Source organism: Panthera pardus, unplaced genomic scaffold (genome assembly GCF_024362965.1).
Source record: "Panthera pardus isolate Hobbes unplaced genomic scaffold, ASM2436296v1 HiC_scaffold_6, whole genome shotgun sequence".
Classification (NCBI taxonomy): Eukaryota; Metazoa; Chordata; class Mammalia; order Carnivora; family Felidae; genus Panthera; species Panthera pardus.
The window spans coordinates 98,913,017-98,928,048 of record NW_026526991.1 but is presented as its reverse complement, the minus strand read 5'-3'; the positions used below and the strand labels follow the sequence as shown (position 1 = coordinate 98,928,048).

The window sequence follows — 15,032 nt, the reverse complement described above, 5'->3', positions numbered from 1 at the left end:
CATACACCATAATGAACAGAATGTTGGTAGAAATTTGAACATTAAAGATGCTTCTGGTAAGGTCTCAGAAATGAGAAACACATTATTGGAAACAGGAAGAAAGGCAATTCTTATTATAAAATAGCAAGGAACTTGCTGAATTGTATTCTAATGTTTTGTGAAAGGTAGAACTTGTAAGTGACAGCCTTGGATATTTAGTAGAGGAGATTTCTAAGCCAAGTATTAAAGCTGTGGCCTGCAATGGAGTACTACGTGGCAATGAGAAAGAATGAAATATGGCCCTTTGTAGCAACATGGCTGGAACTGGAGAGTGTGATGCTAAGTGAAATAAGCCATATAGAGAAAGACAGATACCATATGTGTTCACTCTTAAGTGGATCCTGAGAAACTTAACAGAAACCCATGGGGGAGGGGAAGGAAAAAAAAAAGAGGTTAGAGTGGGAGAGAGCCAAAGCATAAGAGACTGTTAAAAACTGAGAACAAACAGGGTTGATGGGGGGTGGGAGGGAGGGGAGGGTGGGTGATGGGTATTGAGGAGGGCACCTTTTGGGATGAGCACCAGGTGTTGTATGGAAACCAATTTGACAATAAACTTCATATATTGAAAAAAAAAAAAAAAAAAAAAGCTGTGGCCTGATTTCTCCTTACTGCTTATCGTAAAATGCAAAAGGAAAGAGATAAATTGAAGGAAGTGTGAAGCAAAAAGGAACCAGAATCTGAAGACCCACAAAATTCTTAGCCAGACTGTAAAAAGTGAGAAAGGGTGTTCTGGAAAGAACTCCAAGGATGTGGCTGGACAAACATTCCGTAAAGAGATTACCCATGGATTTAAACAGCTATCTCCACAATGAAGACTATTTCTTTGTACACATAAAGATACGCATATAAGAATTTTAGGTCTTATTTCTTTGTACACCTGAAGCTTGAAATGATCATGAGACTCAACTTCTTACTATGATCTGCCTGCGAATCTTACTGGAAATATTAACTTGGTATCCTTACATAGTGTAGTCAGCCACTGAATTATAGGCACATTCATTTTTACCTTCCATGGTCACATTCTCTTTCAGGCATTCCAATTCTGTGTGAGGGAGCTCTTTTGCAGTCTTTTTTTCTTTAAGAAGCTGAGAATATTTTTGGAAGAAAACTGAAAAAAAAAAAGGCCATTCATTTTCTGGTGTTGTGACTTTGCTCTCTATTGTTACTTTCTCACATTCTGTTTTATAGGAACAAAATCTACAAATGTCCAGTTGCTTGAATGGAAGGCTCCTGACAATGGAAAAGATTTCTCATCACCCCACATTCAATGTAATCCTAATCCCACTGATTTTGAAACCATAGATTTCTCCAGGAATAGCCAAAAGATCAGTAGTTGAAGGGAGGCATGATGGCTCCATTATAATGAGTGCAAAGGGATTTATCCATATTTTCCTTCAATACTAAATGCAGAAGGTGAGCCCTGAAGGTGGGAGAATGGAGTGAAAGCAAACAGTTCTGTCTGAGGATGTACACAGCGTAGGTCTGTTGTGGCGGAGGAGGGTGGGGGCCGTTGCAGACTGAACTAATTCTGAGTTGTGGGTTACCTGTAAAGTGAGATTTTTTTTTTTAAGCCAACATTGATCAGGAGATATGGGCATTATTTTCCTCCTCCTTCTTCCTTTATTCTATCCACTCTCAACTGGCTTTTTTTTTTCAGCACACCAATATACTCAAATATGTCACAACTTAAAAATAACTTACCTCTTCCTCCAGAAAGTGAATTTTCTCTTTTTTTCCTCCTTACCTCCCATTTGCTCCCTGCCCCACTACATGCTGGCTTCACTACTTCTTATGCCTTTTAAAATTTTGATATGCTCTTAAAGCCAGAGATACGAAGAAATCCACCTAGTTGCCAAATTGGCTTTAGATCTTACATAGTCTTGGGCAGGAAAGACATGATTAAGGTGAAATTTCAATGGAAACTCTTCCTGGAATATCTCTTCCCTTCGCCTTTTGTCCACCTGCTCATCTCAAAATCTATGTCTGTGCAGTCAAAAAAACCTGGCCTTATAAACACTAATAGGCAAACACAGATTTGTCCTCACTTACACAACTGTCTAGTGTAGAAATGGTACCTAATATAGGTCCCTCTACAAGACACACACACACACACATATATTCAATTTCTTTATAGGGTGGATACCATTATTTTTATAAGGAAGTAACTAAACTCAAATAAGTAACAAAATTTCTAACAGATTCCCATTAATTGTGTCTCTCCCTCCCAAAGAAGACTTCTTTTCCAGATTTCTGGATAGACCCGTTATTAAATGTCAGTATCTAATGGATGCCATCTCTTCATGGAAGGCAGACATTCCATATAGCTTCAGTTGGATACTTACTGATAAAAGCGATAAAAAATGAGATTGCCAATAGCAGCAGAAGCACCAGCAATGAGGCAAAAAGTAGCTTGGGAAAACTGGGATTACTTTTGTTCAGTCTGGTCTTCTCTTTGGGAGCTGAACGAGAAATCAAAGGAGTTTCATCAGTAACAAATTCTGATTTTTACTTTCCTTCTCCTCCCCTTCCTCTTCTCCCTTTTCTAGGATGATATACTATTACCAAGAATATGACATCTGAAATAATAGGAAAATAGGAAACAAAAATGTTCACTATAGAAACGTTGGAAACTACATAAAAACACAACCTCTTACCACTGGGGGAACTGTTGCTAATGTTTTGATATATATCCTTCCAGTAATTTTCAAAGTGTATATACATAAGTATACATTTTCCCACATGATTGACATACCACAGACACTAGCTTCAGACCTACTATATTGTTATACACTAGACCATGAACATTCTTCATACAACCATATTTTTTCTTTAACGCTGTCTATTGTGGTTGTATAGAATTTCATTATGTATTTAAATAATCTTCCAGATTGTTTCCAATTTCAACTACTATAAATAATGCCATAGCAGATAAATCGTTATTATGGTCATCTCTCATCACATTCTTAAAATAAGGTCAGACCTTTCTAGTTACTATTTCATGGTTAAGAATTATTTTCTCAGGGTGCCTGGCTGGCTCAGTGGGTTCAGCTTCTGACTTTGGCTCTGGTCACGATCTCATGGTTTGTGTGTTCGAGCCCCATGTAGGGCTCTGCACTGAGAGCTCAAAGCTTGGAGCCTTCTTCAGATTCTGTGTCTCTCCCGGTCTCTGCCCGCCCCCCCACACTGTTTCTATCAAAAATGGATAAACATTAAAAAATAAATAAAAAGAATTCTTTTCTCAATGGCTAGTATCAAAAAGGAAAAAAGTTTAAGGAGGGTACTTGTGATGAACACGGAGTGTTATATGTAAGCGATGAATCACTAAATTCTACACCTGAAGCCAATATTACACTATATATTAACTAGAATTTAAATAAAAACTTAAAAAAAAAAAGACAAGAAATAACAAGTGTTGGTGACCATGTGGGGAAAAGGCAACCCTTGTGCACTGTTGGTTGGGATGTAAATTGGTGCAGCCACTATGGAAAACAGTATGGAGGTTCCTCAAAAATTTAAAAATAGAGGGGCACCCAGGTGGCCCAGTCGGGTAAGCATCGACTTCTGATTTCAGATCAGGTCATGATCTCACAGTTTGTGAGTTCAAGCCCTGCATCGGGCTTTGTGCTGACAGTGCAGAGCTTACTTAGGGTTCTCTCCTTCTCTCTCTGCCCCTCCCCCCCCACTCTCTCTAAAAAATAAATAAACTTTTAAAAAATTAAAAATGGAAATATCATATGATCTATTAACTCCAGTACGGGGTATCTCCCCAAAGAAAACAAAGACATTTAATGAACTAAATCAAAAAGGTATATGCACCCCTATGTTTATTGCAGCATAATTTACAGTAGCTAGGAAAAGCAACCTAAGCGTCCATCCATCCATGAATGGATATACCAAGTGTGATATTTATATACAATGGATTATTATTCAACCATAAAAAAAAAAAGAAGGAACTCTTGTCATTTGTGACAACTTGGATGGGACTTGAGGGCATTATGCTAAGTGAAATAAGTCAGACAGAAAACAAATACCATATGATCTCACTTATCTGTGGAATTCAAAAAACAAAATGAAACTCACAGATACAGAGAACAGATTGGCGGTTGCCAGAGGTGGGGTAAGGAGTGGTGGGGAATGGGTGAAGGGGATTAAGAGGTGCAAACTTCCAGTTATAAAATAAAGAAGTCATGGAAAATAAAGTAAGATAACAACAGAGAGGGAGTCAAACCATAAGAAACTCTTAACTATAGAGAACTGAGGGTTGCTGCAGGGGTTGTTGTTGGGGGGGGGGGTGGCTAAATGGTGATGGGCATTAAGGAGGGCACTTGTTGGGATGAGTATTGGGTATTATATATAAGCAATGAAGCACTAAATTCTACTCCTGCCACCAATACTACACTATATGTTAATTAACTTGAATTTAAATAAAAACTCGAAAGAAAAAAAAAAGAAGTCATGGAGATTAAATGTACAGCATATCGACTATAGTTAATATTATAGATTATTATAGTATTATCAACTATTAAATATTATTACATATTTGAAAGTTGCTAAGAGATTAAATCTCAAAAGGCCTCATCACAAGAAAAAAATTGGAGTGACTATGGTGATAAATGTTAACTAGACTCATTGTGGTGATCATTTCACCAATATATACAAAAATCAAATCACTACATTGTATACCTGAAACTAACACGGTAGTCCCCCTCCCCGCCCCCATCCCCGCAGTTTTGCTTTCCACAATTTGTTACCTATGGCCAACTGTGGTCTGAAGGCAGATGATCCTCCTTCTGATGTATCCTCAGAAGGTAAATAGTAGCCTAAGGCTAGGTCACAATGCCTAGGTCATTCACCTAACTTCATCTCATCACATAAGAATTTTATCATCTCACATCATCACAAGCAAGGTGAATACAGTTCAATATTTTGAGATAGAGAGACCATATTCACATAACTTTTATTATGGTATATTAATACAATTGGTCTGTTTTATTATTAGTTATTGTTGTTAATCTCTTACTGTACCTAATTTATAAATTAAACTTTTATCATAGATACATATGTACAGGAAAAAAAAACACAATATATAGGGTTTGGTACTATCCACTATTCAGGCATTCACTGGGGATCTTGGACCATATCCCCCCAGATAAGAGGGGACTATTGCAGAATGTTTTATGTCAATCGTACCTCCACAAAAAAATAAAGAATAGTCTTCCCAAAGTTATGAGGTATTGACAAGCAGGGGGACGAAATCCTCAATAATGTATAACATAATCTCGGCTTTAGAAAAAATACAGTTAGATATAGTATTTATATCTGGAAAGATCTACACTGAAATGTAAATTATAGTGATCTCTAGATGGTAAAATAAATATAAATTCGTGTATGCCTCCAGTTTTTAATTTTTTCTTTAATGAGCCTTTCAACATATAATAAGGAAGTTTTGTAAAAAATTTTAAGGGGAATGACCCAGCAATAGCACTGCTAGGAATTTACCCAAGGGATACAGGAGTGCTGATGCATAGGGCCACTTGTACCCCAGTGTTTATAGCAGCACTCTCAACAATAGCCAAATTATGGAAAGAGCCTAAATGTCCATCAACTGACGAATGGATAAAGAAGCTGTGGTTTATATATACAATGGAGTACTACATGGCAATGAGAAAGAACGAAATATGGCCCTTTGTAGCAACGTGGATGGAACTGGAGAGTGTTATGCTAAGTGAAATAAGTCATAGAGAGAAAGACAGATACCATATGTTTTCAGTCTTGTGTGGATCCTGAGAAACTTAACAGAAGACCATGGGGGAGGGGAAGGAAAAAAAAATAAGTTAGAGATGAAGGCAGCCAAACCATAAGAGACTCTTAAAAACTGAGAATAAACTGAGGGTTGATGGGGGTGGGAGGGAGGGGAGGGTGTGTGATGGGCATTGAGGAGGGCACCTGTTGGGATGAGCACTGGGTGTTGTATGGAAACCAATTTGACAATAAATTTCATATTAAAAAAATAAAAAAATAAAAAATAATAAGAAAAAAAGAAAAAGAAATAAAATAAAATAAAATATGCAAGAAAAAAAAAGGTTTTTAAGGGGAAAAAACAGTTTCCCTGAGCGTTCTCCCTATCTCCACGGAAGTGTTTTGGAAAGCATGCGCAATCATGACCTCCCACTCACAGCTTCTTATAATACACATGCTTTTTTTCTCTTTTGCTCTATATCTGATATATCATAAATGATAACCATATTACCTTTTATCTACTCCCAAATTCAGTTAAATCCATCCTGGGGAGGCAGGATGCAATGGATTTCCTGAATTCAAGGAAGACTCCCTTTGCAACTTTCTAGTCCTTCATCTGCAACGGTCTTGGGTTACACTTTGGTCCCACGGTAACAAAGACGCCCACAAAGCTCTCCACCCAAGCTCTTCCCCTCTAACCGAGCCTGAGTCCACTGACTCATCAACATCCCCTGTATCTGGGTTGACGGTTTCAAGACCTGTACCCAATCTCTCTCTTTTTTTTTTTTTTTTTTTGGATAGAGTGAGAGAGTGCATGCAAGTGGGGCAAAGGGAGAGAGAAAGAAAATCTTCAGCAGGCTCCATGCTCAGCTCAGAGTCCAACATGGGGCTCGATCCCATGACTCTGGGATCATAACCTGAGCTGAAATGAAGAATCAGACGTTCAAGTGACTTGAGCCACCCAGGCCCTCCTGTACCCAATCTCTTGATTGCACTCTCACTCAGCCTCAGAAGGCACAGGAGAATAACCTCAGCATAATTAGCATTCTCCTTAGCTCAGGACCTTAGTGGACTTGTCACACCTCAGTTTGGTTAGCATATAACTACACAATCCCTTAATGCTTATCTTCAGATAACTCAATCTTCTGAGAATCCTAGGTGCCCCACCTGTGGCCAGAGAACCAGCAACTAACACTATCATGCTTCATTTACAATACTCTCTCTTCATCCTTCTTCTCATCACTAACTCTGACCACCAGAAAATGTGCTTACCTGCAGGAGGCCTTTCTTTGGTGCCTGAGGACTTGGATTCATTTTTGAAACTCAATTCAGCATAAGTGGTCTCTGAAGTCATATCGAGAAGAAATCTTCTCTTCAAAAAATCCTTTACATCTCTTCCTTAAAACATCTTAAAATAAAACCCAAACATGGTGGCAATTTGTCATACTTCCTATCAAGAACAGGGGCCCCATATAGGCAAATAACTCTGAGAGGAATCTCGTGAAAATTAGCAACCTCAGAGGCCAAATCTCCAGGATCAGCACAATGAGAATTTGGCATACGTCATAGCATTTGGACATACGTCAGCAAATGTAATAAGGAACTTCTCATAAATTTATAAATGTAATAAGGAAATGTAAAGTAGGAACTCAAAGGGTAGATTTAAAAATATATATAGGAAGGAAAGACATAGAGAAACTAAGCAGTTAGAGAACGCTTTTCTGAGACCTGTATTATCTGAGCTCACCAGCCAAGAATGAACTTCATGTATTTGTGTACATCTGTATGCAAACATAATTATTTATAGACCAATCTGGGCATAGATTCATTCATGTTGTATTCTCATCACATGTGGCTGATCCGGCAACTTTTGGTGACCACATTCTAAGAGGATCATTGACAAAAAACTCATGTGTCAGCCTCCCCACTTTCAAGAGTGTATGTAGGAGGGAAGTCAAAGCTTACGTCATACATTTTCTGAAGCTGCTCCCCAGTGCTCTCTGCTTTTCCCTGTTCTTAACTGACTCTTTCATGGATCTCCATTCATTTTGATATAGTCGCTTCCAGAAGCTCCTGAAAGCAGCTCTCTTTGCTGGATGTTAGTGGAATAGGCCAGCCTGCACACCACCCTTCTCCATCCCTTTAATCCCTTACACCACCACAACAAAAAGACTCTACAGGCCAATGTGACTGTTTTTTAACAAGTTAAGATAATTTAATAGAGTCACAAATTAGGAGATAAAGTCAGTGACAAATGTGACTTTTTCCAAAGGACAAGAGGAAAGCATTCCAAAAAAAGAATCCTTCAGTTCAGAATCTTCCGAGATGTGCTCTTGAAAGCTCACTCCCTAGATTCAGCTCTCCCCAAAGGATCCTCCTTCTTTTAATCTCCTGCACCAAACTCCTCCATCTCCTGCATAACACACACACACACACACACACACACACACACACACACACACACACACACTTACCTCTATCTTTCCATATCAAGGTACATTGAAAACCGTGCATTCACACTAATAACCTCTAATTCCAATCCAACGCTAAGGAGTTCATTCTAGTTTTCTCCCTTCCACATTTCTCCCTTCTGTTACAGTAAGAAACTGGCTTCCATTGTCTTTTACTTACTTACTTACTTATTTATTTTGTTATTTGAGTAATAAACACGTTTAGTCAATTTTCTATCTTTGCCATTCCCTCCTCTAAGATGCTCTTCTCTTCCTGACGGGGCTCTGACTTGCCAATCCAGGCCAACATTACTACTGGGGCCTTTAACCTGCTTGGGTGTTCTCGCACAGAGCCAGCCAACCCCCATGGACCTCATCCTCAACTTGCTCAGGTCTGACCCCACGCTGGGCCATCCTCCATAGGAAATCCCTCCTCACTCTGCCTAGACTCTGACTTCTGATGCCGGCTCCCTAACACCCACCTGGAACCCATCCTTACCCTACTCAGGTTCTAAAACCCGACACGAGATCACCCTGATGTGTGGAAGCTCTCCTCGCCCTCCCTGGGCTCTGAGTCCCCACGCAGGGCTACGCTACCATGTGGACGGCTTCCTCATCCCTTTCGGCTTCTGAAACCCACACCGGGTCTGCCACTTTCCTGACCCGTGCCGGATCCCCCACCTCCCAGCAAGGACCATCCTGCTTGAGCTCCCTGCACCTGGCCTCCCCACCACATAGATGTCTTCTTCACCTTTCAGGCCCTGGCACTCCAGACCAGGCTGCTTCTGACATCCTACACCAGGCCGTTGCCACATGTGGACATTCTCCTCGGGATGCATAGGGTCTGATGCCCGAAACACTTTCCAATCCCTGCAGGGATGTTCTCCTCACTCTTTCAGGCTCCAGCACCACCATCAAGCCAACCCCCCTGCAAAGTCACCCTTCTCACCCTGCCTGAGCTCTGACAACCTGCACCAGACCACTGTTGCTCTCCCACCCCACCCTACAACAGACACTTACCTTGTTCTGCTCTACCTAATGTTTCATTTAGGACTGAATTGTTTCGTAAGGAAAAGGAAAGGGTTTTGAAAAGAGGCAAGAGAGGGAAGAGCTAATTCTTGCAAATTTTCTAGCAAATTACTAGACTCTACAAGTACTTGCACACTTGCCTGTGTGTGTGCATACACCCTCCTCCCGAGAATAATCACTGATGATCAGAGCCTCAACAACGTAAGTTTGTAAAGAAAAATACATACATACATACATACATACATACATACATACATACATAAATATGTTCCCAAAGGTATCTCTGTTTCCCTGGGACAAATCACATTATAACTGGATTATACTATATCACAAATAATCCCAAAACCTGAATGGCTTACAATGACATTTATGTCTCACTCACATCGCGGGTAGGCTTATGGTCTGCATAAGGTTGACTGTAACTGTGCTTGGCTCTTCTCTTAGTATTTTCTCATTCTGGAACCTAGGATCATAGAGCAGCTCCTTATAAGTTGAAACATACAGTAACACTCAAATCCTCTATTCAGATAAGGGACACATTACATCCGCTATGATTCCTTTGGCCAGTGGAAGTCACCTGGCCTTGATATGAAGAGGAAAATACACCCTACCTATGGGGAGACATGTCAAGGGCAGCAAAATTCCCACAGACTAAGTGGCTTAAATAACAATCTATTTCTCACAGTTCTGGAGGCTGGGAAGTCTAAGATCAAGGTGCCAGAAGATCGGATATCCGGTGAGGATCCCCCTTCCTAGTTCAAAGATGGCCATCTTCTCACTATGTCCTCCCATGGCAGAAGAGGTGAGGGAGCTCCTTGGGGTCTCTTTTATAAAGACACTAATACCATTCATGAGAGTTCTACCCTCATGACCTTATCGCCTCCAAAATGCCCCATCTCCTAATACCATCACATCAGGAATTAGGATTCAACGTATGAATTTTGAGGGGGGACACATTCAGGCTATAGCACTCTTTACTTTTTTTAATTTTTTTAATGTTTATTTTTGAGAGAGAAAGAGAGGAGCAGGGGAGGGGCAGAGAGAGGGGTAGAGGATCTGTGCTGACAGCAGAGCCCACATAGGGCTCGAACTCATGAACCATGAGATCATGACCTGAGCCAAAGTCAGACGTTTAACCAACTGAGCCACCCAGGTACCCCTAGCACACTTTAAATAATTTAGCCAAGGGATCTCTAGAGCAGTGATCTCCAAAATGGGGCACAATACCCCCGCTGGTATTAAAAAAGGATCCTCTAGGGGCGCCTGGGTGGCTCAGTCAGTTAAGCATCCGACTTAGGCTCAGGTCATGATCTCGCAGTTTGTGAGTTTGAGCCCCGCATCAGGCTCTGTGCTGACAGCTCCAGAGCCCGGAGACTGCTTTGGATTCTGTGTCTCCTTCTCTCTCTCTGACCCTAACCTGCTTACACTCTGTCTCTTTCTTTCAAAAATAAAACAAAAACATTTAAAAAAACTTTTAAAAAGGATCCTCTAGGGCACAGAAATAAAATACTAGAACATCTATTTTTAGATATTTAAAATGTTAAGTAAAATAAGTTTTATGACTATCATATGAGTTTAGTGTTTGTTGCATGTCATGTTGGTACAGGATCTATCATGAGGAAAGAGTGGAGGATCCACAACTTTCTTTTTTTATTTTTTTTCTAATGTTTATTTATTTTTGAGAGAGAGAGCGAGCATGTGAGCAGGCGAGGAGCAGACAGGGAGACACAGAATCCGAAGCAGGCTCCTGGCTCTGAGCTGTCAGCACAGAGCCTGACACAGGGCTTGAACTCACGAACCGTGAGATCATGACCTGAGCCGAACCGACTGAGCCACCCAGGTGCCCCAAGGTTCCACAACTCTTAAGAAGTTGATGTTGTACCTATACGTGTTCATTCATTCTCTGCATGCTGCATCATATTACAGTTTAAATATCTGTATAGTTAAGAAGTTGGCTGACCTTTGTACCCAGTTCCTGGAAGGTAACTTCTAAATCCTTAGAATTTCCTGAGTAATATGAATGTCTTTGTTATTCATGATGAGCCCTGACACTTTATGGTAATGAAGTCACTCTTTGTGAGCCCCTAGTTTGTGCTAACAAGATGACGCTAACAAGATAGGGACTGACCAAGTCAGAAAAAAGCCATGGGACTAGAGGGTTGAGGCTTTGAGCCATGAGATACCAGTCCAGCCAGGGAAGAGACGGAGACTGAGCTCAGCCTCATGGCAAATGACACAACCAAGCATGCCTATGTAACAAATGCCGATAAAACTCTGAGCACCAAAGCTCAGGTGAGCTCCTCTGTCTGCCAATACTGTGTGTACTGTCACATATTAATGTGCCAGGAAGGTGACATATCCACAGGGACAATGAAAGCTTCACACCTGGGACCCTCCCAGATCTCACCCTACGCGTGTCTCCCTTTGGATAACTCTGATGTGTATCCTTTTGCTATAATAAAACTGTAAGTATAGCTGGCAGTCTTCTGAGTCTGGTGACTTATTCTAGCAAATTATCAAACCTGAGGGAGTCATGGGAATCCCCAAATTTGTAGGAGGTTGATAAGAAATAAGGGAAGCCCGAGAAACCCCCAAACTTGTGACTGGTGTCTGAAATGAGAGCAGTCTTACACAGGACTAGGCCCTTAATCTGTGAAATCTGGCCTAACTCCAGGCAGTTGGTATCATAAATCATTACAATACCACAATATGATTAGTTTCATAAAACAAGATATTAGAATATTTGTGATTTTTTTTTTTTTTAACAAGATGGGAAGTGACCATCTTGTTCACTTTGGCAAATGACTTAAAAGAATTGGGAAACTTACTTAATATTGCTATGCTTAAAAAAAAAAAAAAAGACGTGTTCCAATTTTGCTGACTTTTTCAGTGCTATGTAATAGCTTCCGGTGGTATGCTAATTAGCAGATATCAAAGCATATGAGCACACACGTACATGCGTGCACACACACACACACACACACACACAATTAACCTGTGCTTTCAAGGTAAAGGTGATGTTTCAACAGTGAGAAGACGACTACCTCAAAAAAGGAACTGTGTTATGGAGAGAGCAGATAGAAAATTGATAATTAGAAAAAAATTAGTTCCACCATGTTGTGATGTTTTTCCTTTTGCCAAAAATTATATAAGGATGTGGTTTATACATCTTCCTTTTTGAAATCTTCAAAATCTGGTTTCAGTGGGTTTTGAACTCATTTATCAATGAATTTAAAATGAACACTCTCATTAGTCTGCAAGAACAACTGGATTAATAACAGGAAAAAAGATATTTACCAGCTGGTTTTAACAGAAAGATTTATAAAGAGAATTGAAAAACAAGAATCACAACTTGTTAAGTACAGCTAATAATACACATCCCTTTTGAGCCATGTATCGTTATGAGGTATGTTTCACAGTTGATAGTTACTAAAAGCAAGAGCTGAAATAAACCAAACTTATAACTAATCAGATACTTTGCTCTCATAACAAGTAACACTAAATTTAAAATCATTTGAAAATATTATTTACTTTGCCTTTACCACATCCTTTTTAACTTTCATTTTTATTATAATATACATAATAGACTTGCTCGGGAGACCATCAGTTATCTGTATAACCAACCATCTTAGTAGTTTAACACAACAACCGTTAATTCAGCTCAAATTCCTCATTTGGGCAAATTGGGCTGGGCTCAGCTGCATAGTTCTGGTTTGAGTCAAGGGTGGCCGATCTCAGCTCAGTCTATTCACATCTCAGCTCAGTCTATTCACGTATCTCTGGTCAGATACCAGATTGATAGGCACTTATCTAGGATGGCCCCGACTGAGACAGCTTATATCTGCTCTGTGTGGTCTCTCATCCTCCAGCCGACTAAGCAGGGTTCCAAGAGCAGCAAGAGAGCAAGTCCAATGCACATAATCCCTGCTTGCCTCACATCACGTAGTCTTTCCTTGGCCAAAGCATTGCACCATCAAGCCCAGAGCCAGTGCAAATGCTACAAGACAAAAACTATAAGAAGGTGTGGACAAATTAGAGTCACTGCTACATTCAGTCTCGTTCAGAGAGGTAAATAAATCTGGATCACAAGATGCGGTACCAATTCTCCTTGGGATTTCTCCTGGTTTGATGCTCACATAAGTGCTCTGGTTGAGACAATGATAGTGATAGATCCTGAAACATAAACCATCCTTTGTTCCAGGACAGCAAAGAAACAGACTCAGAAATACTCCTGACACATGGTACTAAGGACACTAATGATCAAAAGGGGTGTCAAAAAGAAGGCTGACTGTGAGACGCCTCATTTAAATACAAAGAAATATACCAAAAAGGCGTGGGATGTGATCAATGAATGCAGACTAGAGGTCCCTGTCTGAGGGGCCATCATAACCTGGAGCTGGGGAAGGACAACACACACGAAAAGCAGACAATTAATACACCAACCACTTTTTAAAAATGGAAGCCCACAAAGTATGGCAGGAAAACAAACACGCATCAATAGTTTTACATGTGGCTAGCAACTGATAGGCCCTCAAAGTGACATTTTAATTACAAGATCAGATAATCGATGACTGGAAAGCACTGATGTGCACTGAAAAGAACTAAGAAAGCCTGGACTGCCATATTTTTCTTCTTCTGACCCTACCTTTAAAAAGAGGGATAAGGGGCGCCTGGGTGGCTCAGTCGGTTAAGCATCCGACTTCAACTCAGGTCACGATCTCGTGGTCCGTGAGTTCGAGCCCCGCGTCGGGCTCTGGGCTGATGGCTCAGAGCCTGGAGCCTGCTTCCGATTCTGTGTCTCCCTCTCTCTCTGCCCCTCCCCCGTTCATGCTCTGTCTCTCTCTGTCTCAAAAATAAATAAACGTTAAAAAAAAATTTTTTTAATAAAAAATTAAATAAATAAATAAATAAATAAATAAAAAGAGGGATAAGTTAATATCAGTTTTGGGAAAAATAAACCTGTTGGTTTTCCATTGAAGGTTTATGATACTTCCATCGAAGCTACACAAAGAGTGACAATCAAGAGTCCTAAGGCCCCTAAATAGAATTCATAGGACACCACAGCCAAATGAAAGCAATCCTTGCACTGGTGCGAACCTATAAAGAAGTTCGTAGCACCAATCACTCTAAAGACCATCTTCACGCTTGCCCTTCCTGGCAAGGTTATTGCTTATTTAGTTATTTGTTGTTATGACTCAACCTGGGTTTCCTCTCCTTAAAAGCGACCAGTCCTGCTATTAGTCATCAGCACTGAAAAAGAATGCCAATAATGGTTAAGGCATTTGAGCTTACCATGCCCTGTGCTGTGATGAATATATTGCTTTTCTCATTTCAATATTCAAAATAATCCTGAAAAATATGCATTGTTACTCCCCATTTGACCAATGAGAAAACTGAGAGTTTGACAAGTTATTAAACTGGCCACAGAGCCAACAAAATTAGACTTTTAATTAATTTGAATCCAGGCCTAATTCCCAAATTTGTATTCTAAAAGGTTATCTTTCGGAGTGGCTTCAACATGGTGGAGGAGTAGGGGGCACCAAAGTTCCCTTGTCCCTCAAACAGCACAGAAACATCTCTAGGGGCCCACGGGGACAACTTGGTGGGCCATCAGCGCTCAATTGCAACCTGGGAGAGATACAACAGGTGGCGAAGACACAGAGCGGAGAGATCCCCTTCTGTGGAGAGAGAAAAGGAAGAGAAAGAGAGGCTGTAGAAGTGTAGGATTGTATGTGGACAAGAGAAACACTATGGACTGGAGAACAGAAAAAATGG

The 15,032-nt window shown here is 40.4% G+C and overlaps 1 protein-coding gene across 3 annotated transcripts in view; it reads right to left on the bottom strand.

Annotated features, from left to right (window-relative positions):
• Positions 1-15,032, bottom strand: part of CLEC4A (C-type lectin domain family 4 member A) — a 41,296-nt gene that overhangs the window by 16,503 nt on the left and 9,761 nt on the right. For 2 of the 3 annotated variants that reach the window (XM_019464600.2, XM_019464605.2), the window contains 4 exons: positions 9,640-9,720; positions 7,051-7,186; positions 2,382-2,498; positions 1,046-1,147 (listed from right to left, as the gene is read on the bottom strand). In XM_019464600.2, the coding sequence (XP_019320145.1) occupies positions 1,046-1,147; positions 2,382-2,498; positions 7,051-7,132 (301 nt within the window). In that variant the 5' untranslated portion in view covers positions 7,133-7,186; positions 9,640-9,720. The remainder of the gene's footprint in view (positions 1-1,045; positions 1,148-2,381; positions 2,499-7,050; positions 7,187-9,639; positions 9,721-15,032) is intronic. The other variant, XM_019464608.2, reaches the window with a different exon arrangement.